This window comes from Daphnia magna, linkage group LG3, assembly GCF_020631705.1.
Source record: "Daphnia magna isolate NIES linkage group LG3, ASM2063170v1.1, whole genome shotgun sequence".
NCBI classification, from domain to species: Eukaryota; Metazoa; Arthropoda; class Branchiopoda; order Diplostraca; family Daphniidae; genus Daphnia; species Daphnia magna.
In genome coordinates, this window is record NC_059184.1 from 12,628,101 (window position 1) to 12,652,337 (window position 24,237).

Consider the following 24,237-nt stretch of genomic DNA (forward strand, 5'->3'; position numbering starts at 1 on the left):
GAGACGAGCTCCAGGTAAGTTCCTGACTGGTAAGTTCATCTGAACCATAGCCAACAGGATGGACTAGTTCTCTGAACCATGTCTGAACAATCCATGAAGGTGATGAAGGCAATTGTTTTAATCTAGGGTATACAATAGAAATAAAGAAATAGGAAAATATTCAATGGGGTTTTCTTTGGCTTCAAAAGTTCTGCTATAAGAATTTTAGTATGTTGCAGTTTTTACTACTGTTAGTGGAAGGAGACCCATTTGTTTAGAAGTGATGCCATTGTAGATTGATTTCCTTCAACAGTACATCTATATTAAGCTGTCTTTGCAGATATGGCTGCCTTATTGTCTGCTGTGCATCTGCCCTGCTCCTCCATTATAGCAAGTAAAAATCAACTGCTTAAAGTGCTTATTGTTCATATTCTCCCCAGGAGTATAATTTGATTCATTCTATTTTTATAATGGAACAAGTTGAAAAGTCATGCCTGAATGAATGAAAAGTGCATACCTGGGAACCTGGCCCAACAGTAACTTTTATTAAAACAAATTTTCATGTTTAGAAAGACTACCAACTGAACTGAAACTTTGCATGATAGTTCTTTATTCTTCTTCTTATTATTTTTTTTTATTCCTCATAAAAAGGCTAGAGTTTTTTTAAACATATCTTTAATTCTAAAAAATATTGCTTCTTTTTTCAAACCTGTGTAGGGAAGAGTGTCATGCACATCATGTTAGAAAATAAAAACTAGAACTAAAATAGCACTTTCTTCTATGGTTTATTTTAATACTTTGCCTTTAAATTACACGGAATGCAAAAGTAATTTGATTATATTATCAACTAAGGACGGCAGTACAAGAATCCTCGAGAATTTTGATCGCTTTATCCAAGTCATTTTCAGTGAGAAGCCGATTGGCCACCAACCGTAGACTTGGTTGTGGTAAGAAGCGCTCTGATTGATCCAAATAGGACGCTACGATGACTGCTAAACCTCTTTTCATTGACTGTTATTGAAAAATAATTGTCAATTTTTATACAGGTTCACATGAAAACAAACATTTCTTACTTCGTTTGCTATTTGGCGAAGTAATTGACCGTCATGATTATGACAACCTGTGGATTTTGCGAGACGTAAATGCTTGACTGGAGCGTCTCTATGTCCTCCAAGACGAAGTTGATGCAGAGTAGAAAGTGCACTATGCAACTTGCGGCATACATTGTTCAGATCCAAAAACATGTCAGGATCATGCTCCATAGTATCTATTGCTGAGATAGCTGCTGCCGCAAGCATGGGAGGTAAAGATGCGGAAAAGCAATAGCCTGGGAAATAAATACATGGTTCATTACCGTAACAAATCAACCTTGTGAAATATATAGTAATAATAACAAATTACCTAGCCCGGAAAGGCGTTGATGATCGACCACGTAAGATGTCCCTACACAGAAACCTCCAACAGATGGAATGGCATATTCGAGACTTCCCATTATTAGATCTATATGGTCTGCCTGTGATAAAATTATTGTTAAAATGGTGAAACCAATGCGCAACGTGCCGTTACATACCGGGATACCATAATATTCTGTAATTCCTTTACCGTGTCGTCCCAAAGTGCCAAAAGATATGCTTTCATCGACGAAGAGACGAACCTTGTACTTCGACTTCAACTCCACAATTTCTGGTAATGGACAAATATCTCCGCTGTTCATGTAGACTCCTTCCACTACCAAAAATTTTCTAACCGGTTTTCCATTTTTGCCATTCTGAAAATAGAATCCAAAGGTTAAATAGAGCCTACAAGAATATGCATTCTCGATATGAAATTACTTTAAGCTCCTTTGCACTCTGTGCCTCCAACAGTCGCTCTAAGTCTTTCATATCATTATGTTTGAAAAATCGAACATCACTGCGAGAGGCTTCGAGCCCTTTTTGGACTGCGAAATTAGATCCTTCGTCCCTGTGATAAATAGGTCGTAGATTTAAGCTTATTAAATACTTTTGTAAGCGAAATTTATGCTCTACGAACGCAAATATGACGTCGCCTCGTTTTGCATAAGCGGGAATAGCACTGGCAATTGTTGAAAACCCATAAGAGTAGATCAGAGCCTCTTCCAGTTCCATAAACTCAGCCAGACGTGTTTCCAGGTTCAAATGTACATCTGGGATAGACAAACTATGTAACCTGTAATCTTTCATAGTAGAAAATATTTACCAACAGTTCCATAAAAGCCTCTAGGACCACATGAGCCCACCCTAGTAACAAAAGTGTAGTTTTGGTCAATGATCTTTCACAATTTAAAAATAATAACACCACATGAATGAATGGTGATCTCACCCATATTTCTTGATGCACTCCACTGCACTGTCTTCCATATTTTTATCTTCAACCAGTCCAAGATAGTTATGTGTAGCAAGGTTAAGGCAATCTCTGCCGTTGACACAAACATACTTGCCAACCTAATGAAATTCTCCATAAATATTGAAAGATAATGAAGCTAGTTTTCATCAAGCAACATACTTTGCCTTCAACAACAAATGGATCTAGAGCTGGATGGTCTTCATTTGTATCTGGAACAAGAGGTTCAGGCTGCCAATCTGTGATGAGTTCTTCTTGTTCCTGAAATATCATTTCAATGAGATCAGATGACTGTAGATCTCACAAAAAAAATTATGATGAACCAACCTTCTCAGTTAGTATTGGTTTACGAATTTTGGGTTTCCTAAGAAGAAGCCACGCAACCCAAACCATCAAAAGCCCTTCAATAATCAAATGATACAGGGGAGCCTGTTTAAATAACAAACAGAAAAAAACATTCAAAATTACTAGAAGCCACAACAGGAAGAGTAAACACTCAAGTCTAAAACGAAACAACAGTATTCACCTGTAATAACGCAAGGTACATTTCATACAGATCCCATTGAACGGCCATACTTGAAACGTCAAGGAACGCTATAGATCTACTTTCAATGATTTAAAAGTTTAGCCGCACGAAGCAAGGTATGGAGATTCGTCACGGAAGTAAGTTACTTGTCACAAACAAGGGAGTGGCTCTCTGAACCCCAAAATGAAAAGGCACTAGCTCTTATCGCCCACTATATGGGATTTTTTGTATTGCCTACTATTGCCTAACGAGGATTGTCATCTTTCTGTTTACATAGCAACGTCACCGGTATGTTCTCCAATGTCTTCTGCTTTAGACATAAAGCCATCTAGTCTAGTGATCCAGTACTCTACACTACACACGTGTCTTACCTGGCTCTTGACAGTCCGAGCTGCAAGGATCCCACAGGACTGGTTTGTGAATAATTAATTTAAATTTCTAACTTCGAATCCCAATCTTTTTTCTGTGGTGTCAGCGATTTAAGGTAAATTAATCAAATCAGTTCCATGTATTTACTGTATGTGTCGTGTAACTTTTAATAATTAAACTCAAATAGTCAAATTAAATAGGGGGTTGTATGTATGTTCAGGGTTAATTCGTCACTACCTTTGAAATAATTATTTCGTCAGTCAAAGCAATTGTGTAAGAAAACAACAAAATAAAATGTAAATCTTTTCACTTTTTAAGTCCTATTTTGAGCAAAGATCGTGCAAGAAATTTCATTGCCTGTTTCCCTTTTATATGTCGGTCTTATCGGAATGGCAAATTGATCCTCTTAAGCCAATCTTTGTTCATAGTCGAAGCAAAATCCAGAACTTTCTATTTCAGTCGAAATAGCCCCCTCTACATCGTTTGTATGGTAGATCATGCTAAAATCCTTAATGGTGGCTAAAAGGCAATACATACAGTATAATATTAGTGATAAAATAACATCACGTAAAGAAAAGGCAAACCAGACTGTCGCATGTCTTAGGCGAAACCAAATAAAAATTCGATTCTTACAGCAAACTGTAGCGGAAGGTCCATCAGTAGCAGCAGGATTGAGGGCGCCTCCACAATAACGATCCGAAACGTCCGTTGGTATCAAAGGATTAAACCCATTTGGGATGAGGACGAAATCATCAGGACAATTAACTGCACCATTTCTGGATGTACTAGACGGAAATCTACCAAGCCGGAAGCTCTGGCCATCGCCTCGAGTAATGCACTGAGTGTAACAAATTCTGGTAGCTTTCTGTAAATTGTTGCACAACTTTATTTTTTTTTAGATAAAAGCCTCATATCCAAATTATTTTAAACATCTACTTCAACATGGAAGCTTTCAAGCCGGAGAAAGAAAAAAAAATCTCGGCTTAGGTACAATGTATCATGAAGTAATCCGGAATGGCTTCACATGTTGTCACGCTACCTGTTTGTTGGTAATGATTTCATTCCGGAAACAAATTTTGTAATCCATATCAGCCAATTGACGCATACCAGAAGCGTCTCTCCAATTGAAGGACTTCACAGATCCGGTACCCATGTGTCTTGTAAAATATTGAAGGCAATCTCTTGGAGCTGTGGTTAAAAGGCGGGATAAAAAATTGAGGTAGTTTAAATAATCTTACTGGCGCTTCTCTGATGTTTGGCTTTTAAAAAACTAATTAAACAAAATATCATCTACCAAGAAAGTCGGCACCACAAGGAATGAGTGAGATACCAATGTTCCAAGTACGAGTGACCGACGATACACCGAACTTCATTAAGAACAGGAACTCAGTCGTTGGTGATGGAGCTTCCAAGTACACTGAAGACAATTTTTTTAAACAAGTTACGGTAACAGAAAGTAAACCCTCTTAAGGACCAGTGAGAGTAATAACACTTTCAATGTTTTCATACTGTGTTGGTCGTCATTATCTCCACAAATGATGGGCACCTTATTAACGGCTCCCACGACCTGAAGGTAATCGGAATCGCAATGTGACGTGGCAGGATTCGGCTGAGCGACGGTGAAGCTTTTGAAATCTAAGCTATAGATAATGACAATATTTTTAACATTTCCTGTTAGTCACGTGAAGCAGTAATGGATTAAAATTTCAGTAGACGATATGACAAACAGTGGGTCGTAATAAGAATTCGCATCATACCGAACTTGGCAAATAGGTTTTCTCTGCTCGATAAGGCTGTTGTCCAATGTGAAAGTCAGACTACAAGACGTATCGGAACTTACAGAAGGAGGGTTTCGCCAATAAGTGTTATTCAACGTCGTCTTTTCTCCGCATTTCACAATAGTGTCTTTATTATAAAGGTAAATCAATTATGAAATCAATTTTGAATCAGGCTTGAAGTATTTCCGCAATTCATTATGAACAACGCAAAATAATGCCAACTTACAGATGCAGCAAACAGCCAGTGATCCACATGAACCACCCGAACGTCCTCCATATGCATTGCAAAAGGAAGATGGGACGCAATTTCCCATGTGGCCATCTCTGCTTGTACAACTGCTAAAAGTCCTTGGCGATTCAGGGTTGCGGCCCTTGGGTCTCGGAGCAGCGTTGATAAATGGCGAAATGAACTTGTACGCATTGTTTATATTGGATAGGCCGAACAGATTTTGACGAGGAACCACAAGGTCAGCTAAAATTTAAACAATCCTTTATTAGTTGTCTGCCAATTAAATTATTATTCTTTAAAAATAGATGGAGCAGCTTTAAATCGTATGCAGATATCAGACGAACTTGGAACTTGGTCAGTCACGACTTCTGCTAAAACATAAGTTGTCGTATTTCACCACGATTCAATAATAAGGTATTTCTGATGAAACGAAGGAAGACTTCAGGTTTTCGGGAGTGAAAAAGTCCTGGTAAGTGCTATTCTAAAGTTTACCCGGTCTTGCTGGAAATGGGTGAATTAGGAGTTGACGAGCTTTTCTGCCACTGTAATCAGTTTCGATTGCTCGAGTTGATGATGTCATATCAGTACGCACAATGTCGCCAAGGAGAAGTGCGTTTACAAAAAATAAAACTAAATGCATGTTCGATTTCTGCACTCACTAAAATTTGATCGGTAAAGTTACTACGACAATAACGGAAGCAGTCCTATAAATACTTGATCGATGTTGGATCTTCTTGTTCTGTTCTGTTCTTCATTCTATTCGCAGTACAGGAATCTGAGCTTGTCAACAATGACCCCTTTAGTCGTAAATGGACAAACAAACTGGAAACAAACCACTCCCCATTGAACTTTGATGATTTTCTATATAGAGGAACTATTTACTTGAGTTTTGATTTTGAACTACCAATGATTTAGGTTATCATTGTCCTGCTCGTTAGTAACGTGTTCAGTTACAGATGATGCCAATCGCGCAACTTTGGCGAACAGGTTTCACATAGTACACTTAATTACTTTTTGTTTTACTTCTGGTCGATCATATGAGTGTAAAGCATTCTCCCTCTCGGGTGAATGACTTCGCGAATTTAGATAACATTCCTCCGCCATTATAAACTACTAAGTAGAGCTCAAGTTATACGGAAGCAAATGGATTTGTACCAATATGCTATTCGTTGTGTTTCAAATTTTTTTTTATTATATCAAGTTACAAACGTATAAGCGTTGATCGTATAAAATTCAATGTTCTAAAAAGAAAATATTTAAATGTAAAATATTAAGACAGATCAACACATATCCATATTCAATTGAATCCATTTGTTTATATTAGTGCACTATTTCTTCACTCTTACGGCAAAAATGTTCGACTTTATTCAAACCTGTTTCTTTTTGTTTTTTTATAATAGTTTTTAAACTATAAGAGAACTAGTTCTAACTTGAGAGCAATGAAAATCGAGTTTTCTCATAACCAATTCAAATTTTCTTACTAACGCCATCTAAAAGTTGAAAGAATTACTAATCTGATTTTTTCTTTTGTTGTAGTTCCAACTTTTACCCACATGTTCATTTACGTGTTCACTGTTCAGGCGGCATGACAAAAAGCCAATAGAGGCAATTCACATCGCGGTTTCGCGTGTCAATTGTTTCGATGTCCGCCATTTTCTCTGGTTGTTTATGTCATGTTTTGCGTTGTCTGTATTGGCTGAAAAATTTAGTGTTATTTTCCCAATACAAAGTGGATTTTGTGAATCAGTGTTTAATTTTTTCAATTTTTTTTGTGTCAGTTAATTGCTACGTATCTTAGTTAGTATGTGTAGCAATTTCTGTTTCAGATCACATTTCTTGTATTTAAAAAAATCTTTTCTGTAGGGCTGTCAGAAGATAAACGTAAGTATGCAGCAAAACTATTAATAGTAGGTTGTGATTGCCCCTATACAATTCACGAAGAGTATTGGTGCAATGGACTTAGCATCGCAGGAAAAATGCCACTGGTAACCAATCTTGATTTGGTAAATTACCTGCTATGTTACAAGTCTCCATACACGCATGAAGATTATAAAGGCTTACAAGGGCCTTGAGACCTACAAGAGATTTATCGATGGGGGAATTGGATCATTTTGTGCAATCAGTCTTTTAAACAAAAAATTTGTTGATGAAAGCGAAGGTTATAACTCTTCATTTTGTTTATTTGTAACATTACTATAACATATAACTTTTTGATGTCATAACATATAAATAAATTATACTTTATAATTTGTATTACCTTTTCTTGAAAAAAAAATCATTTAAAATTACTCTTCTTGACTCTCTATCCATGGCTGACTTAGCGTTTAAATACACTTTGTCAAGATTCAGGGATGGGGCCCAGTCTGGGTGTGTTTCTCCAGTGTACTAAAAAGGTTTTCCTGTGTGATTTCAAATAGAAGAATTAGATAGACACATTCACTATTAATAAATTTGTTGAGACTTACCTAGAACAAAATGTGCATTACAAACTCTAATGTGATTTGTTTTTGCAACCCGGGGCACAACAATATTGAAAACCCATGACAGCCCTACAGAAAAGATTTTTTTAAAAATACAAGAAATGTGATCTGGAAACAGAAATTGCTACTCATACTAACCAAGATACGTAGCAATTAACTGACACAAAAAAAAATTAAAAAAAATTAAACACTGATTCACAAAATCCACTTTGTATTGGGAAATAACACTTTCAGCCAATACAAACAACGCAAAACATGACATAAACAACCAGAGAAAATGGCGGACATCGAAACAATTGACACGCGAAACCGCGATGTGAATTGCCTCTATTGATTCATGATTAAAGAAGTCGGCAATCCGTCAAACATCTGCTTCTTGTAGCTCTAGAACCTGCGTTTAAGTGATACTTTGACAACTTCCTTAAACATTCTAACAACGATCCTAAGTTTCATTCCAGCATGGTAAGAAAATATTTTTGTATTTCTGAAATCTGCATGGATATTTGGTTGTCATGGTCATTGCACCACTGAGTGCTATGTGTGGCAGATTGAACTGGAATGCAAAATTTAAGCAGCATTCAATTTCTTTTAATGTTACAGAGAGAATATGTTGTAGGAACAAGAGTGGAGTGTGATGGCTTTCGAGGCACCATTCTTTATATTGGTGAAGTTCCACCAACTAAAGGAACTTGGCTTGGTGTAGAATGGGATGACCCGTCAAGAGGAAAACATAGTGGCTCACATGAAGGAGTTCAGTACTTTGTAACGAGGTAGGCAGCATTAAGAAAAATTCTAAGTTTGTGTATGTGTGTACATGAATGGGACAGAAAATTAAATGCAGGTTCATTTGTTCGTATGAACAAAATCAAGCCAAATGTAGAGTTTAGTCAAGCCCTTTCAGATCGATACCTTAAGGGTTCCACAGATGGCTATGCAGACAAGTTACTTATAAGTGAACTGAGAGATGAGATGAATGCTCCATTTCTGGAACTAGTGGGATTTGAAAAGGTTGGCCGAAAGCAAAGGTATATTGCTCTTACCATTCCATTTTGTCTCAGATATTAATTTATGATTTAATATTATTGAAGTAATCTGCGTGAGTTGAGCATTGCAGTGCTTGATCACTTGTGCATTGATCATAGCAAACATGACTTGGGGGAAGTGTGTCCCAACATAGAAGAATTGGATCTCTCTTCCAATCTCCTTAATTCATGGGTAGGGATTGCAGCCATCACGAGCCAGCTGCCAAGATTGGCGGTTTTAAACGTCAGGTAAGATCCCCTTATATTTCATGACAATTGGTTTGCTTATTTCATATTTTATCATCCTAGTGATAACAAATTAGCCATTCCAGAGAATCCTTTGTCTCTGAAAGCAGCATTCAGTAATTTGACACAGTTGCAAATAAGCCATATGGATTACACCTGGGGAACCATTGTCCAGGCTTCTGCAATGTGGCCTAGAATTGAAGTTTTAGCGGTAAAGTGAATACGTACGACATGGAAGTTTCAAACTAAATTTTTTTAGTTTTTAGGTTCCGAACAATAATATTAAATGTCTCGAATTTATGGACAGTGACGTTTTTAACCAACTGAGAGTGTTGAATCTTGAAGGTAATCATATTGAATACTGGGAGGAAGTAAACAAACTTGGACAGTTGCCTAAGTAAGTCTTATCCATATTTTTGTAATTATGGTATACTGATAGTGTTACATTTCTAGCTTAGAACAATTGTCTCTCTATGGATGTGGCCTGAGAAACATCCAAGTAAAGGAAAAATCATTTTCTAGACTTTTAAAGCTCTCATTGTCCAATAACAGAATCACACAGGTAAAATAGTACAATGTCTTTGATTGATTGACTCTTGGTGTATTACTACTTTATACTTTTAGTGGGAACATATTTCTGAGTTGGATAAACTGCCCATGTTAGTCGATCTTAAGCTATGCAGTAATCAGGGCTTTGAAGTCTATAGCCAAGAAACCTTCTCACATGGGATTATTGCTAGAATTGGGAATCTTCAAGTATACCTTTCTTAACATCTGGTTCTGTATTTCCACACATTTCCTTATGCATTTATAACCTGTTGTTTAGATTATCAATGGTAGCCAAATCTCTAGTGTTGATAGGCGCGGAGCAGAGCTGGATTATCTGAAGCAAAATGGAAATGAATATTTGATCGCTTTGTCTCAACAGCGCTCTCCGAATGGTGAACAAGAAATGAGAAATTTTGAAGCAAAACATCCTCGCTACAAATGTCTTGTGCAAAGTAGGTTTCAACTCCTCTATTAGTGCTATATATTTTTTATTTGGAGAGGAAGAATATACAAACTTCGAGCATAGGTTTTGTATAGATACTACTCTCCTACAGTATGAATGACGAAGAATATCCCTAGATTGGCAGTTTTATTTCTTTGGGCTACACTCGTCCTAACAGTCAAATTACTCATCTTTAATTTTTGAGCTTTTTGAGCTTCTCTAACTTCCTAACCTAATTTAAATTTCTTTGATGTGCTTTTTTATTCTTCCAGAGTATGGACCACCTGAACAAGGCGAATACGAAACAAAACCAACTACTTTAAAGAATGCACTAATTAGTGAGTATTTCGTTAAATAAAAATATTCATATATATACAGACGAATAATCCATAACTTTCAGTGCTGCGTTTGGAATGGGGGTCAAACCAAATTTCAAAAAAACTCCCTGTAACCATGGAGGTTCAGAAACTGAAAGTTTTAATCCACAGGCTCTTTAATCTTCATAGCTCTGAACTCACATTTTTCTCTTACGGCCCCAAGGTATCGTGTTTCTTTTTGCATCTTTTAAAAATCATTCGAAATAAAATTTCCAAATTTGCAATACAGAATCCAGGCTTATGTATTCCACTTGATAACGACCTTCGACCCTTGTCATTTTATTCTATTGAAGACGGTGATACTATTGTAGTAAAGGAGTCCGTCTGATCCCTATAAATTCTTCGATTGATGATCGATAAGTAGATCATTTCAAAAAGCACCTTCGGGGCCGCAGATCTTTTTCGATATCAGCTACCATATGTGTGCGGTATCCTTTAAGCTTGTTGTATAGCCATACTTGTATTTGGTTATAGAGTTTCAATATATTAAACTATTTGCAACTCTAGGAACATTGGTCACGAATAACAGCATATAATCAAATGATGTATCTTTTCATTTCAGACATTGAATTTGTTTTGCTTTGTCTTTCTATTTTTAATGCAAACCGGAATTTTAATTGGTCGTGTACTCCATGAGTACCCGTTAACATATAGAGTGAATGTGTATGTAAAACGTGCTGCGCTTGAGGCACTATACCTAGGTTTAGTCAAGGAATTTAGTACACGGGTATGGGCGTTCTTAAAAAATGAAACCGAAAGGTGAAAGTACGGATCTGGATGGGCATATGAAAGTTATAAGCGCAGTACTTAGATTAAAGTGGAACGGTCCGTGGAATGGCATACTTCATTGACACGGCTGGCCTAAAGCTTATCGCGCGTTTTTGACATAGCGTGTGGTGTTTTCTGGGGAAGGAACAGCCGATAGCTCATCTAGTGGCAGAATCGCGCAAAGTTAACCTATTTTCCCCATGCCTCTCAAACGATTAACTAACCTACGTAGCTGTAAACTATTTACCACCCAATTATGCCGCTAGATGCGCTAGTTCGTGGACGAACAACCCTACAGTATGGCGAATGGGCTGTAGACCGACTACTGCAATCAATGTAGGCCGCATGTATGGACGGACGGGCGCATTCACAACAAATCAACAACAAGGCATGGGAAAAAGAAATATGGACGCTCTCTCAGAGGAAGAGAAGAGATTATTTCCCTTGAAAACCGTTACGTCAGTCGTATCACTATTTGAAAGTATTTTAAAAAGAACTACCGAACCAGATTTAGCCTTGTTATCGATTATCGTTGGGTGCATTGAAAATACTCTTACCTGCAATCAACAAATTCTTAGTGGCGCCAAATCGACTGTTTTAACGACAACTGTTGATGAAACCAGTGAAAAACCTCTCGCAATACCACCAGTTAGAAAAGAAGATGATTTTCCAGAAATTGAATGGCCCATAGTGGAAGCACTGTATGTAAAATTCAGGGCAGTCATCAAAAGTTCAGTGGATGTGACACAGTATGGCTGTCCAGAGTTTGCAACACGTGAACTTGTAAAAAGAGTTTCAGATGTAATCTGGAATACATTAACCAGAAGTTACTACAAAGACCGTGCACATTTACAAAGTTTATATAGCTATTTAACAGGTAATCAATTAATTTAGATAGTGCTATTCAAATACCAATTTGGATACACTTTTTTCCCCTAGGAAACAAATTGGATTGTTTTGGTGTCGCCCTTGCTGTGGTTGCTGGTTGCCAAGTGCTTGGCTTTAACGATGTACATTTGGCACTGTCAGAAGACCATGCCTGGGTGATTTTTGGACTGGAGGGAAAAGAAACTGCTGAAGTGACATGGCATGGTACATCTCAAAATCTTGTTTAAATTTTGAACCACCAAAAATATATTGACTTTCTTCTAGGAAAAGGCAACGAAGACAAAAGGGGTCAGCCTGTAGATGCTGGAATACAAGCAAGATCCTGGCTTTACGTCTCAGGCAACCCTGTAATTTGTTCTAGATTTACAGAGGTTGCCTCATTGGTTTCTTCCATCAATCCCAGTATTACCGCGACAACTGACAGTTTAGAGGTCGCGTCAATGCAGCAGTCTTTGTTATGGGTGTTGTATGACACAGGTCATCTTACAAGATATCCAATGGCCCTCGGTAATAATTTTTCCAACTGCTTAAATTTGAAAAACAAAAACAAAAAAAAAAAACAAAAAAAAAAAAAAATAACATCCTAATATCAGAATTTGACCACATCTAGGCAATCTGGCCGATTTAGAAGAATTAAGTCCAACTCCTGGTCGCTGCCACTGTGGTCAACTTTTTAGTCAAGCTATTGAGGTGGCGAGACGATGTTATGGTAACAGCCACGTCTATCCTTACACTTACCAAGGGGGTTACTTCTATCGAAACCGGATGTACAAAGAAGCACTCGAAAGTTGGGCTAATGCGGCGGATGCCATTCGAAGGTTTTTACCTTACACAAAATTCTTCTTTTTCTTCTTCTAGAACTTCCAACATTTACCCTGTTTATGTTTACAGCTACAACTATTCGCGAGAGGATGAAGAAATATACAAGGTTTGGAACTATTACAGATCATTTCAAGATTGGATAATAGCTATCATTGTTCACTACAGGAATTTCTCGAGATTGCCAATGAGCTGATTCCCTTTGTAATGAAGGTCGAAGGTTCTGGTCATAGTGCCCGCTCAATATTAAAAGATTCTGAATGCTTCGCCCACTTACTTCGCTTTTACGACGGAATTTGTCAATGGGAGGAAGGAAGTTGCACACCTGTCCTTCATATAGGATGGGCAAAACCTTTAGTCAATACCATCTCCAAATTCGACTCCCAAGTTCGCCGACACGTCGTCATCTCTTGCTCGGAGGTGGCAGAAGAATACACACCAGTCACGAAACCACCAGGTTAGTTATGCAATAACAGATAAGATCCCTAACAACCGAAAGTTGCAATAAACACCCTGCAAGGAAATATTCTGGTGATGGATTAACCCGCTTGTGCGACCCAATTTGCTCGCACATCTGGGTTTTGATGTCGAATCTACTAGCCATGCTGTGTTGTTTATTGGAGTGTTTGGTTTATAGAGGGCAAGGCCGAGTTTCATCGAGAAAATCTCGATGCCAACGCCAATCAAGTTGTCCTCCCATGGCCGCTAGCAAAGGAGCAAGAGAAGGAAGAGCGGCTAGTTGACAGTCATGTTGGTGACAAGACGGCCGACCAGAAGGCGTGGTTAGGGTCGACGGTGTTGGCCGCCCTAACTGATCTCTGTGGTCGAACGGTTCTGAGTCCCGCCTTTTTCCTTGGTCCGGATACGAAAACCGGATCGTATACGCAAGCGATTCATTCTTTGAATATTTCAGGGACTGCTGCTTCAACGGACAGCCCGGTGAAAATAGTGAACAAACCAAAATTGTACCTACGCAGCCATAAAATGGCCGGTCTCAAAGATCTTCTGCTTTCGGAGAAGCTAAACACGCACGCCATTTCGCTCCAGTTAACGGCACAGAGCCAGGTTCAGCTGGGTGGTCGTAAATTGCGCGGAGAAGAAGCCAAAGATGCCAAACAGGAAGGACGTGATGCGAATCTTTCCCGACCAAAAAGAACCAGAAAGGAATAATGAACTTTCCAACTAATTGACAAGGCTTGAAAGTTCAGTTTTATTTTATTTTTTTATTATTATGATTTTTTTTTGTTATTTATTTTTGGGTTCCTGTTTCTATAATGTGTGATTACAAAAAATACCGAAATGACAGATTTTTCCATTCACAATGGAATATCTGGATGCTTTTTGGTCGGTTGTGGACAGCCTTTGCCTTACATTCGTGTTTCTACCAAATGCTACTGCGCAGTTTGGTTTTTGGTTTTTCCCCTCAATTACTGCCACCCTTTTTTTTTTTTTTTCTAATCGAGTTTCCTAGCTGCCTACCCTTCCCCAGTGATGGAAGAAGTTGATCTGTTTTCAGCTAGTGTCATGAACGAAGATAACCCAACCAATAATGTTATGTGTAATGGGGTTTATGAGCCCAGAATTCAAATCAAACGATAAAAAAGGAATTGAAGCCATTATTTCCTTTTTCATTGTGCGTCGAATTCGTTGTGGCTGAATTCATACATTCCACGGTGATGGCAAAGACATATGAGTGAAATTTGTACCTGTATTCTTACTCTATTCTGAAAACCTTTTTTTAATGTGGATAGTTAGTTCATTACTGAACGGACAAATGCCATCCTTATATCTTTTGATTGTGTATCTGATATCGTTGGGGTGAATAAATATGTAAAATATGACGATTAAATCACCGACCCTTTTTAGTGAATTTAATTTATTTAATTCTACTTTTCTCCAGAGTTCTGAGCTAGAAAGAAGTTCGAACTTCGAAGGCATGGTACGAATATTAGGATGACAGTCAGGATATGTTTATTCGAATGCTTGATCACCGTTAGTTCTAAAGGTACTTCAAGTCTGTAAAGATTTATTTTCTGGAAGGTATTAGATAGATTTGAAAAAATAACAAATAAAAAATAAATATTTAGTAACAGCCATTAGAAAAGCAGCCACCTGGCGGTCTTTTAAACAACTGCTGCCACTAGCAGACTACGTTTGCATTCTTGAACCATTGACAACTCATGTGTAGAATTGGCGTGTTTTTAGAAGTTATTAGTTTATAAAATGAATCAAGCTGATCTGAGTAAACTAGTTTCGGCATTGCGAATTGCAGTGAAACCTAAACCAAGACGTTTTTCGTGCCCGGAAGGTCCAGCTGGTCGCCTGGAAAAATTGAGAGCTACCGTGACCGCGCTTGTGAAGTATGAGCGAATAGAGTTAAACCACCCAAGAGCAGAAGAAGCACAGGGATACGCAGAAAGGGTATCCAGAGGTTTTCTTTATACCTTTCTGTCCGAGAAGGAATATTCAAATATTTTTTTAATTCCTTCTGTGGTTTTTGCAGTTGATTTCTGATGCCATCCGTAATGGGGATTGCCACAAACATACCATGGAAATGGCAGATTACTGGTTAAATGAAAAGCAACTTGTCCACAAATTGTTCAAAGTTTTAGTTCCAAGATATCAAAACTACAATTCATCTTTTACAAGGCTTGTTCTTGGACCAAAAACTTATCCAGGATACTATGTTGGTACAGCAATCTTGGAACTCAAAGGTATGGAATGACTTGTTATACTGATTGACAAGATTTGATTAAAAAAAATTATTTTGTAGGAAATCCTTTCCCTGCCTTGCAACCAGAGACTCATAATTATCACTATTGGTTACATAATGTTTTACTGGAAGAAGCAAAAAAAGAGTTCAGATCTGCTAGACAAGACAGAAATGCAGGAACAACAGAGTCTGTTACAGCTGAAAGTTAAGACTGCTTCACCATTTCTATACAAAATATAGTTGTATTCTAGTATGAATAAAACGTGGATGTATCTAACGGGTTACGATATCATTTTAAATGCGAATCGTTGAAAACAAGTTGCAGTACATAGCATCATTTTCACAGGAACAATTTTATCACCGCTCACACTTCCAGATACTTTTAGGAGATTAATCTTTCCATCCGACAATATTCCATCATCGACACACAGTTTTCCGCAAGGGCAGATGGTAGAACTTTCGTGTAGGTAGGTTATAAGTGTGTACGGAATGTCTTCCTCGGTATATTTTAACCTGGGTGGTGAAAATATTACTAGACTAAAACAAAAAAGCAAACAACACAAATAACTAACTTGAACTTAATTGTAGATTTGGCTGAGATGGCAAGTAACGTTGCAACTCTTATTGTCAGACTCCCAGGATTTAACGGTATTTCTTGGGATGAATTTTCAAAAGGATTTCCGAAGACGTCAATGTGATCTAATGCAAGTGCTTGAAATGATTCTGGAAGTATACGAATCTGGTTGCAGGATAAGGTCAGTGTTCTGTTTAATTTAACAACATCGATTAGTATCTCACGGTTGCTTTGTTAATGCAAAACAATATGCACCTTAAGTTCTTTAACTTGGAGATGGTTGAAGGGAGGCATCTTAGTTTGTTATGGTCTACTTTTAGTATTTGAAGCCCGGATAGTCGACAAATGCAACTAGGAATCGTCATTAGCTAAAAGTTACGTAAAGTAAATAAGTGAATGTTACCAAACGTAATAGTAACACAAATTACAAGTATGACATGAACAATAATAATCGCTTTATGCAATTTTGTTCGTAACAGTACGGTATTTACACACATAACAATACTCAAATGGTAAACATAAGGTTTGCTTTTTGTGTTACCTGATTGTGGCTCATATCTAAGCAGATAACTCTGGCTGAATTGATGAATGTTTCTGGAAGTATTTTAATCTCATTGTTGCTAAGATGTAACTGTTTTAATCTGGACAGGTTATGCATAGTTTCAGGTAAAACAGTAATTTGATTGTTAGAGAGATCCAAGATTTCAAGCAACTTAAGGTGGAGAAGCCGTCTATCAAACTTTTTCAAAGCAATTCCACTTATCTGTCAAGACAAAAAATATGTACATTAAATACAAGCACCAACTTCTATGGAAGGCATTCTCACTTTTAAGTATGTCAGTGTTTCTGGAAAGCTAGTTGTTACAGGATAATCTGCCCTGGATAAAATGCTTAGTTTTGTTTTTGGTATCACTACTTTGTTGGTACTATTAGACAGAATGGGGCAAAGAATCCCTTTCTTCAGTTGAACATCTTCCCCTTTTATAATAGCAAGAATCTTTTCCATCTGTTTGACTTCCCCACTGAGGCACAAGTCATGAGCTGGCTCTCGAAAGCGTAGTGTAAGTTTCCCTTGGCTCACAAACTTGGAAAAAATTTGCTCTATATTGTTCGTAACACGGTATTTCATTCCTGCTTTGTTACGTGAAGTAGCCAACGCTAGTTCAATAACGGAAGATTTGTTCTCTGTGAGTGTTATGCTTGACCAGGCTAATCGGCTAGGACCTGACTTTCCAGTGGAAGGAAGCAAGCGATTCACAACATTAACTTTGCAGTTTACTTGCATCTTTTGGCACTGAGCTATTTTGTTGTTGTCAGAAATCAGATAAAAAGCATTAAAACTTTCAATATGCTTTTTAAAGAACTGGAACCGGTTGTGTTGTTCGCCTGTTGCTGTCAATTTTGGCGCCTACTACGGATATTATTTTAGGAAGCCGTTACTACTATGAGTGCAACGATGACTGATATTTTAAAAATTAAGTCGTCTGCTCTTAAAGCGATTTAACTTCTGAAATCAAATAAGATGTAAATGCATCGTAATTTCATTCAACTATATTTGAAGAAAGAAAGAATTTAATGATGAGTATGAGTTATCGGATATCGAGTTCAAGTTGAAGACGATTGTTGCCACTTACAAGTATCGATCCTGACTACTTCCAGCTCCATGCATTGACATTAAATCTGATTTTTTTATTTCAGGGAAGAGTAATTAGTTCATTTCTTCATTTCATTGAGAAAATGGGTTTATTATTTAAGCACAGCTTGTACGGGTTTTCTTGAAAGTTCAAAACCTAGCAAAGAAGTTAACTAGATATGCAGATAATCTTAAAATTTACGAAGAGAATCATAATGTGAGATTTATGACTGCGGCCAATGATATGATTAGCCAAGCCCAAAGCTTTCCCTCGAGGATTCATTTTCATATTGCTTACGTTACGAAGTGCTCGCTTTTGGGTTACAAACACGTTCTCAACCAAAAACTGTTATTACTGGAAGGAAAGAGGCGGTTCTTGCAAGGAATTGTAGTACCAGTACCTATTATCACCGGAGTTGATCTTAGAACTAGACCATACCCGAGGCTACACGCGCATGGGCACAACACTTGCGCATTGGTGAATATGCGTTCTGAACGACGGGCGCTTTATTCGGCGTTTTCATCCTCTTTCCCAGTTGTCCCCATTAGGTCGTGTCCGGTTGTGCTTGTGTTACCAAAGGAGATTGCAGAAGCTGCTCTGATGATCGGCAAGAGACGCAGCTGACAGATTCTAACACAACTCTCCTCATTTTAGGCGTTACGTTTCCTTCTTTTTCTTTACATTGGTTATGACCTAAAAGCAACCTAACTGGCTGACTGTTGTTTATTTCCACCGATCAATCTTCACGCCGTTGCTGTGTAAGGTAAGGGTTATTTGTATTTATGATTGGTGAAGATGTTTTTAGTTTCTCCCTTGTGAATGCTTTCCCTCCCCTTTTTTAAAGTTTTGTTTGTTCGATTTTTCTGTGACAAATAGCAATAATTGAACAAAACTGACATAGTTAGGTTTTGGGATGCAAATTTAAGATTGCTGTCATTGCTGTCATTCCCTATTTCCGGGAGCATTCAACATAGAATAACTATCGTAGATTTATTGGTGCGGCCTTTTAAAATGACTTTATCGATTGTCACTATTCGTCTTCCGTCGGTATTTCTATACTCCCTCTAAAAGAGAGCGTAAGAGCTTTTTGAGAGCTTGATCTTGCTATTGGTTACGAGCAAGCATACTTTCAATGGATGCTTCATTGTATCACTACGAAAGAGAGCAGCCTTTCCTTCATCTTCTGTACAAAATGCATTAGCGAAATGAAAGTTGGTTAATGACGTGCGGGAGTGCTGGGCCGGCTGGCATCGACCCGTTTGAATGACGGGTTGTCACGAACCATGAGGCCCAACGAGGGCTACTGTCGCGTCCTTTTTTTGGTCTAATTGTCTTATTTTGCCTGTATTCTAAAGCAACGATTATTATGTCCATTACAGCCGCTTATATACAAAGGAAGCGAATTTAGCTTTATGATTTTTGTACTGAACAGACGCGGAGATCGGGCAAAGGTCATGAGCAGTGGAATCACCACGGATTGGAGTGGCCTTTTAAAAATGAAGAAAAGTAACTTTCGGCTGCTTTTATTGATAGCCTTCTATGGCCTCTTTCTTATTCTGGGAGCAGCAATATTTTCGGCCATCGAGTCTCCATTGGAGGTGGCCGATGTAAAAAATATGCGCGACCGCAAGAATCACTTCCTCCGCACCCATTCCTGCATCACTGGTAAGTAACCTAAAAATCATTGTCAACAGGTAGTTTCATTTTGGTTGCAACTGCACGGTATACTACGTTATTGGAAATTCAGTTTACTCTTGATCTTAATCGAATGATGTAACAACTCTTAATCGGGATGCATCTTTAGACTAATCTATTAGCTGCTACAACCAACCACAAAACATGCACATTGCCGAGTTTGACAGAAGACGGAGTGCATGGTTTGAAGTGGAGAGGTAAACCAGTTTGAATTGACGTCAGTCGATCCTAACCGAATCGGGTCTTATCTTCAGAAATAATCATAATAGGTTGTTGAAAATGTCAGACCATCTGCTGCTTGGCGTTGTTTTAGAGTCAGGAGCCAAGGTAGCGAGACGGGAAGCTCATCGTCGAAACAAGGCACTGCATGATTGGTTCCGTAAACAAAAAAGTACCGAGAAAGCCGATCGTCATTAGGGCTGCGTCTCCGAAGAAACGGACATAAAAGATTTTCCTCTCCCTGTAGGATGAAATCATTCACAAATCGGTACTGGGAGATGGAGAACGGTCCCGAAGCTGGTATTTCCCGATCGATCAGATGTCAAGGAAACACATTCGGTGATTCACAGGTGTTATTGCTTCAAATGAACCTAAAAAAACAGGGGCCAGAGTTCAAAAGCCAAAGACTCAATCGGGGTAACTGCCAGACGGAGAGCTAACCCGTGGGAGCGGTTCTTACGGGAGGCCACCTCTTTTCATCTTTTCCTGTTGTTTTCTACCCTGATGCCCTCGCCATACCAAAGAGGAAATGGTTGACAAAGAAACATCTTGTTCCTTTTACCAATAACCTAATATTGATTGAGACGGTGCCATCGTAGGCCTCCATTGTACGCGTAGTTGTTACACATCACGGAGAAGAGAAACCAAAAGAAACTGGCTTCATATTGTACATAGGGTAGGCGAAGATTGAGGGTGCGTTGCGTGGGCACGGACACTGCTGAGAGTAGTAAAGTACCCGATCTCCTCCCCCTCATCTTGCAGGAAAAGGGTAGAGGGTATTGATTTTTCTGTCGCTTTGCTAGGCGCTGCATACTGTGTGCCGCATATCTGCACGTTCGATTTTACTTTCCCCTCTCCATCTCTGACAACTAGGCTTTACGATGCAATATTTCAGCTGTTGAGCGTGAGTGAGTGACCTTTCTTTACAATAGTTTTGACTTTGAAAATGCCGGAACGAGCATGAGGATTGTTGATTTTCATCGATTTCATTAAACAAAAATGTTCTTTTTTATTGTGCCTCACGACCGCTAGATAGTGGTAATGCGTGTCGAATGCTCCAACCACCGCTAGATGGCACGGGAATAGAACAATAACGAACGCTTGAAAAGGACACCCTGATGACAACAAATCCTTATTTTTAGCCTCGTAAGGAGTTTAATTGGATCGAAACGCATTAAATCCCAATAGTGAGTCAGCATTACACCCATTCCCTCGTGAGCTAACACATACAAGATCGTATTCGTGTACTACGTTATCGATGATACGATAAATGCCCCAGTGTCTTTCGATTTCCACCGATATCTCTGCAGGAAGTGGTTTAAAGTAGTCCCCTGTTTTAATAGTGCCAGTGAAGGACGCTTGACAGTGGAGGGACCTAGAACAGACAGGCTCGCTTTTGAGTCTTCCTCTGCACCTTTGAAGCAAGTTAGATTCGGCAGTAGGGAACCAGCTGCCAGGCAAGGCAGTCAGCTGTATTTGTCCCTCTTGCTGAAGTAGTGCTGCTTATGTTTTTATTTTGTGATCCCTGTGTTGCTTGCAGTCACTGAAATGGTTGTAATTCAATCAGCTGAAATCACTCTGGGTCAAAGACGATCTGACGATCGTGTTCCCTTACTGTCTGGCGGTCGTTATCGTGAACCACCACTTCGCCACCTGTGGCTAGGCCTTCAACACAGCTCCTGGTTCCTGATGGTCTATCTGGCCGTTTTCGTGATATACCTATCACTAGGTGCCTTTGTGTTTGGTTCAATGGAGCAGCCTGTGGAACGCCAATTCCATCTAGAAATACGCAACCGCATCGAGAAATTTCTGCTCAAATACCCAATTCTTCCAGGTCTCAAGAAATTGGCCTAAAATATATACACCTAAAATATACACACCCCCTAATGACTCACTTAACTCTCAGGAATATTTCTTCAACATTTCTTTCTTTTTTTTTTTTTATTCTCAACCCCTTTCATTCCCCCAGGAGGCAATCAGGTACCCTCTGGATGTTCGAAAAGGGTTGTGGGTTGAAAGTTGGCCGTTGAAGGTCGATTACCAAAAGAAAGACCTTGATTTAAAAATGTCATTGACGTGTCTGTTACTTTAAACTATGTGTTAATTACATTTTAGAACAAGAATTGGATGCCTTGTTAATGGATGTTGTCCAAGCAACAAACCGCGGTGTGGCTGTGACGCGAAACGTCTCTTCCGAACCAAACTGGAGTTTTGGCCAATCCTTCTTCTTTGCCGGAACAGTTGTCACAACTATTGGTAAGGAAAACGTTGATTCAGACATCCAGATTAACACTAACGCTACTTGCATATTTTCTGGGAATGTAGGTTATGGACACGTAACGCCCCTATCAGAAGGAGGGAAAATCTTCTGTATCGTATATGCGTTGATCGGAATCCCTATGACGTTGATGCTACTGACAGCATTGGTCGACCGACTTATGGTTCCAAGCACTTGGTTGTTACGCTATCTCAACGCTAAATTAGGCCATCTCTACCAGCCGTTTAACATCCGAGTCTTCCATCTACTAGTCATCGCTACTATCCTAGTCGTTTTCTTCTTTCTTGTCCCAGCAGGAGTTTTTAACGTGTTGGAACCCGATTGGAATTACCTTGATTCGATCTACTACTGTTTCATTTCACTTACGACAATCGGTTTGGGTGATTATATTCCCGGTGACTCTCCAAATCAGCCTCTTAGACCTCTTTATAAGATCGGAACCACCGGTAAAGTCATAGTCACGTATATTGAAAACGGTACCAACTAACTAACGTCTTGGTCTTTTTCTGAAATAGTTTACCTTTTAATTGGCTTGGTCTTTATGGTACTGACGCTCACTGTATTCTACGAAATTCCGCAACTGAACGTCGGCTCTGTGTTTTTGCTGAAATCGGATGAATATGTGGCTAATACATCAGCCTACGATTCAGAAAAGGCACGAATTCAAGGAGGCCCTTCTCTTGGTGGAGTCATGCCCTCATCACTTGGCTCTAGCACAACTTCGGCCGTGCCGTTTGGTAGCTATGGTAAGTAGTTTTCTGGAGCCCCTAGGATTGACAAATAGGGCATGATGTGATTTGTTTATGACCTAATGCATTTATAGGGGCGGGCTATGGTGCTACTGAAGAAGAATTAGGTCGACCTAGCCGTCAAATAGTGCGAGTGAAATCACGCCGAGAAGAGGACTCACCTAGTCCCGAAGACACAACTCCCGTTCACGCACGACCTTAAAAGTAAATTCCCATTTCAAAACCCAGCAATTTAATTTTTCTTTCCTTGTTTTGTTTACTCGTTACTTTATTTCAACTCATCAATTCACATCTTCTTTTACGATAGATAGTAAGCTGTGTGCTTACATGCACTATCATTAGATATCAAAACATACTCTTTTCGCCGCGATATTAACACCCCCTCGCCCATCTTTTTAATTTAAATATTATTTTTTCCCATTAAAGACTAAGCCCACTTCCGGGTGGTGATATGATAAACTTTATTTTTGTGTGAAGAAAACAAAATTGAAAACAAATATGATCTCGATTACTCGCCAAGATGCTGACGCGCATCTTACTTCAAAAGTCGAATCTTTTAAAGGAAGTCGAAGAACTTTCGAGTCATTCAAGAAAGAAGGATAAAGAAAACACAAAAAACCTCGAAATAAATTTACAAATTTAGTTTGTAAAGTGCACCAATTTTGTTAGGACGATCTCTGTTTTGTTTTATTTTTTAAAAAACTGCATTAAACCTTCTGACACTTTGCAACAAAAAAATTCGTGTAACCTGAGACGAGAAAGCTGTAACTATTCTTCCTATTTAACACTTCCCAACATTTCCGAATCCTTGAAATTTGTTTGAAATCCACTTTGAAGACAAAAGACTTTTATGTAAATTTCATCTGTCGCAAAAAAGTCGCCAAATATTAAAACAAAACAAAAGAAAAAAAGACCATTCGGAATGAATATTGTTGATTGTGCTTTCGATGTCTCTATCTCATCTTTATCTCTTTCTCTCGTTCACAATCAAAGTGGTATTTTTTTTCTTTTATTGTAATGCCGTATCTCCTTGTCAATTCACCTACATACGAATCGGTTTTTCTGAAAACAAAAAAAGGATCCATTTGATATGATTAGACTTTTCCCCGAAAACAATGCCGAAACTATACGTTAATTGTGTGTTGTCAATGGCTATTTCTAATCCTACAGAGAAAATACATTAATGTTACCTATTCATGTATCAGTCCACAGAACTGCCACAGTACTGCTGTTTTCGCTAAGATTGTTGAGACTAGTGTAATCATGTTTGCTGATAATTATCGTGCAGAAAAATTACGGCATCTTTGTTGATGTCATTTTTCATCAGCTCCAATTTTCTTTGGAGTGATTCAGAACGAAAAGCGGAAAACAATGCATTGTTTGAAACAACGAACAGCCATGTCTGTTCGTTAAAAATCCAATGTTAGCAGAGTTGTCTGCTGATGCTTAGCAAGATGTTCTGTGGCTTATATGTGATCCTTTTTCTGGCCGTAGGAGGAGGAGCTCGTAGTTTGTAATTCAAGTTTCCTAAGCTACCGTAGC

General features: G+C 38.6%; 5 protein-coding genes and 4 long non-coding RNA genes across 10 annotated transcripts; 4 read left to right on the forward strand and 5 right to left on the reverse strand.

Annotated features, from left to right (window-relative positions):
* Window positions 1-120: 120 nt before the first annotated feature.
* Window positions 121-1,791, forward strand: LOC116918240. Its single transcript, XR_004391458.2, has 3 exons — window positions 121-373; window positions 832-926; window positions 1,026-1,791. It is a non-coding gene; the product is annotated as an uncharacterized LOC116918240 (long non-coding RNA).
* Window positions 748-3,083, reverse strand: LOC116918231 (serine palmitoyltransferase 1). The gene is made up of 11 exons (XM_032923893.2): window positions 2,867-3,083; window positions 2,668-2,769; window positions 2,503-2,601; window positions 2,320-2,441; window positions 2,197-2,237; window positions 2,011-2,143; window positions 1,812-1,941; window positions 1,550-1,747; window positions 1,381-1,492; window positions 1,053-1,306; window positions 748-990 (listed from the first exon to the last, which is right to left on the reverse strand). Exons 1-11 carry the CDS (start codon window positions 2,912-2,914, stop codon window positions 823-825), a joined length of 1,407 nt encoding a protein of 468 aa, XP_032779784.1. The 5' UTR covers window positions 2,915-3,083; the 3' UTR covers window positions 748-822.
* A 117-nt stretch (window positions 3,084-3,200) lies between these two features.
* LOC123470552 lies at window positions 3,201-6,846 on the forward strand. 2 transcript variants are annotated; one of them, XR_006644253.1, is made up of 9 exons: window positions 3,201-3,350; window positions 3,871-4,065; window positions 4,135-4,454; window positions 4,534-4,681; window positions 4,809-4,854; window positions 4,914-5,153; window positions 5,242-5,480; window positions 5,548-5,711; window positions 6,779-6,846. It is a non-coding gene; the product is annotated as an uncharacterized LOC123470552 (long non-coding RNA). The 2 variants fall into 2 exon arrangements; XR_006644252.1 differs by lacking the exon at window positions 6,779-6,846 and having other exon boundaries at window positions 5,548-5,971.
* On the reverse strand, window positions 3,356-5,882 carry LOC116918232. Its single transcript, XM_032923894.2, has 8 exons — window positions 5,735-5,882; window positions 5,240-5,485; window positions 4,993-5,140; window positions 4,745-4,875; window positions 4,530-4,652; window positions 4,275-4,423; window positions 3,869-4,100; window positions 3,356-3,754 (listed from the first exon to the last, which is right to left on the reverse strand). The coding sequence occupies exons 1-8, from the start codon at window positions 5,880-5,882 to the stop codon at window positions 3,642-3,644; spliced, it is 1,290 nt and encodes a 429-aa protein (XP_032779785.2). The 3' UTR covers window positions 3,356-3,641.
* Window positions 6,847-7,530: 684 nt separating the features above from the next.
* LOC116915552 lies at window positions 7,531-7,769 on the reverse strand. The gene is made up of 2 exons (XR_004390076.2): window positions 7,708-7,769; window positions 7,531-7,641 (listed from the first exon to the last, which is right to left on the reverse strand). It is a non-coding gene; the product is annotated as an uncharacterized LOC116915552 (long non-coding RNA).
* A 282-nt stretch (window positions 7,770-8,051) lies between these two features.
* Window positions 8,052-14,682, forward strand: LOC116918239 (menin-like). The gene is given in 18 exon segments (XM_032923911.2): window positions 8,052-8,184; window positions 8,323-8,492; window positions 8,550-8,747; window positions 8,811-8,993; window positions 9,054-9,201; window positions 9,257-9,387; window positions 9,444-9,552; window positions 9,615-9,746; window positions 9,817-9,991; window positions 10,254-10,319; window positions 11,393-11,446; window positions 11,449-12,003; window positions 12,066-12,218; window positions 12,279-12,521; window positions 12,625-12,832; window positions 12,906-12,942; window positions 13,002-13,290; window positions 13,471-14,682. Coding segments are annotated over 18 exon segments (3,387 nt in total). The 5' UTR covers window positions 8,052-8,181; the 3' UTR covers window positions 14,004-14,682.
* Window positions 10,179-12,179, reverse strand: LOC123470553. Its single transcript, XR_006644254.1, has 2 exons — window positions 12,039-12,179; window positions 10,179-11,932 (listed from the first exon to the last, which is right to left on the reverse strand). It is a non-coding gene; the product is annotated as an uncharacterized LOC123470553 (long non-coding RNA).
* Window positions 14,683-14,964: 282 nt separating the features above from the next.
* Window positions 14,965-23,892, forward strand: LOC116918229 (potassium channel subfamily K member 3). Its single transcript, XM_032923890.2, has 8 exons — window positions 14,965-15,254; window positions 15,337-15,547; window positions 15,607-15,733; window positions 19,187-19,419; window positions 21,784-21,924; window positions 21,994-22,392; window positions 22,462-22,692; window positions 22,770-23,892. The coding sequence occupies exons 1-8, from the start codon at window positions 15,057-15,059 to the stop codon at window positions 22,895-22,897; spliced, it is 1,668 nt and encodes a 555-aa protein (XP_032779781.1). The 5' UTR covers window positions 14,965-15,056; the 3' UTR covers window positions 22,898-23,892.
* On the reverse strand, window positions 15,769-17,647 carry LOC116918233 (leucine-rich repeat protein 1). The gene is made up of 5 exons (XM_032923895.2): window positions 16,947-17,647; window positions 16,662-16,883; window positions 16,376-16,488; window positions 16,119-16,310; window positions 15,769-16,059 (listed from the first exon to the last, which is right to left on the reverse strand). Exons 1-5 carry the CDS (start codon window positions 17,403-17,405, stop codon window positions 15,828-15,830), a joined length of 1,218 nt encoding a protein of 405 aa, XP_032779786.1. The 5' UTR covers window positions 17,406-17,647; the 3' UTR covers window positions 15,769-15,827.
* Window positions 23,893-24,237: the final 345 nt, after the last annotated feature.

Bases quoted from the DNA above. Each gene is read 5' to 3' on its own strand.
- LOC116918231 (XM_032923893.2), bottom strand. From the start codon at position 2,914: ATGGCCGTTCAATGGGATCTGTATGAAATGTACCTTGCGTTATTACAG. The intron at 2,144-2,196 runs GTAAATATTTTC...TGTCTATCCCAG, and splicing joins AGGCTTTTATGGAACTGTTG to ATGTACATTTGAACCTGGAA. The intron at 1,493-1,549 runs GTATGTAACGGC...ATTTTATCACAG, and splicing joins CAGAATATTATGGTATCCCG to GCAGACCATATAGATCTAAT.
- LOC116918232 (XM_032923894.2), bottom strand. From the start codon at position 5,882: ATGCATTTAGTTTTATTTTTTGTAAACGCACTTCTCCTTGGCGACATT. The intron at 4,876-4,992 runs GTATGATGCGAA...CATTATCTATAG, and splicing joins AAACCTATTTGCCAAGTTCG to CTTAGATTTCAAAAGCTTCA. The intron at 3,755-3,868 runs GTAAGAATCGAA...ATTGCCTTTTAG, and splicing joins ACCTTCCGCTACAGTTTGCT to CCACCATTAAGGATTTTAGC.
- LOC116918229 (XM_032923890.2), top strand. From the start codon at position 15,057: ATGAATCAAGCTGATCTGAGTAAACTAGTTTCGGCATTGCGAATTGCA. The intron at 19,420-21,783 runs GTAAGTAACCTA...ATTACATTTTAG, and splicing joins CACCCATTCCTGCATCACTG to AACAAGAATTGGATGCCTTG. The intron at 22,693-22,769 runs GTAAGTAGTTTT...ATGCATTTATAG, and splicing joins CGTGCCGTTTGGTAGCTATG to GGGCGGGCTATGGTGCTACT.
- LOC116918233 (XM_032923895.2), bottom strand. From the start codon at position 17,405: ATGCAAGTAAACTGCAAAGTTAATGTTGTGAATCGCTTGCTTCCTTCC. The intron at 16,311-16,375 runs GTGCATATTGTT...TAAATTAAACAG, and splicing joins TCCAAGTTAAAGAACTTAAG to AACACTGACCTTATCCTGCA. The intron at 16,060-16,118 runs GTTAGTTATTTG...TTCACCACCCAG, and splicing joins AAATCTACAATTAAGTTCAA to GTTAAAATATACCGAGGAAG.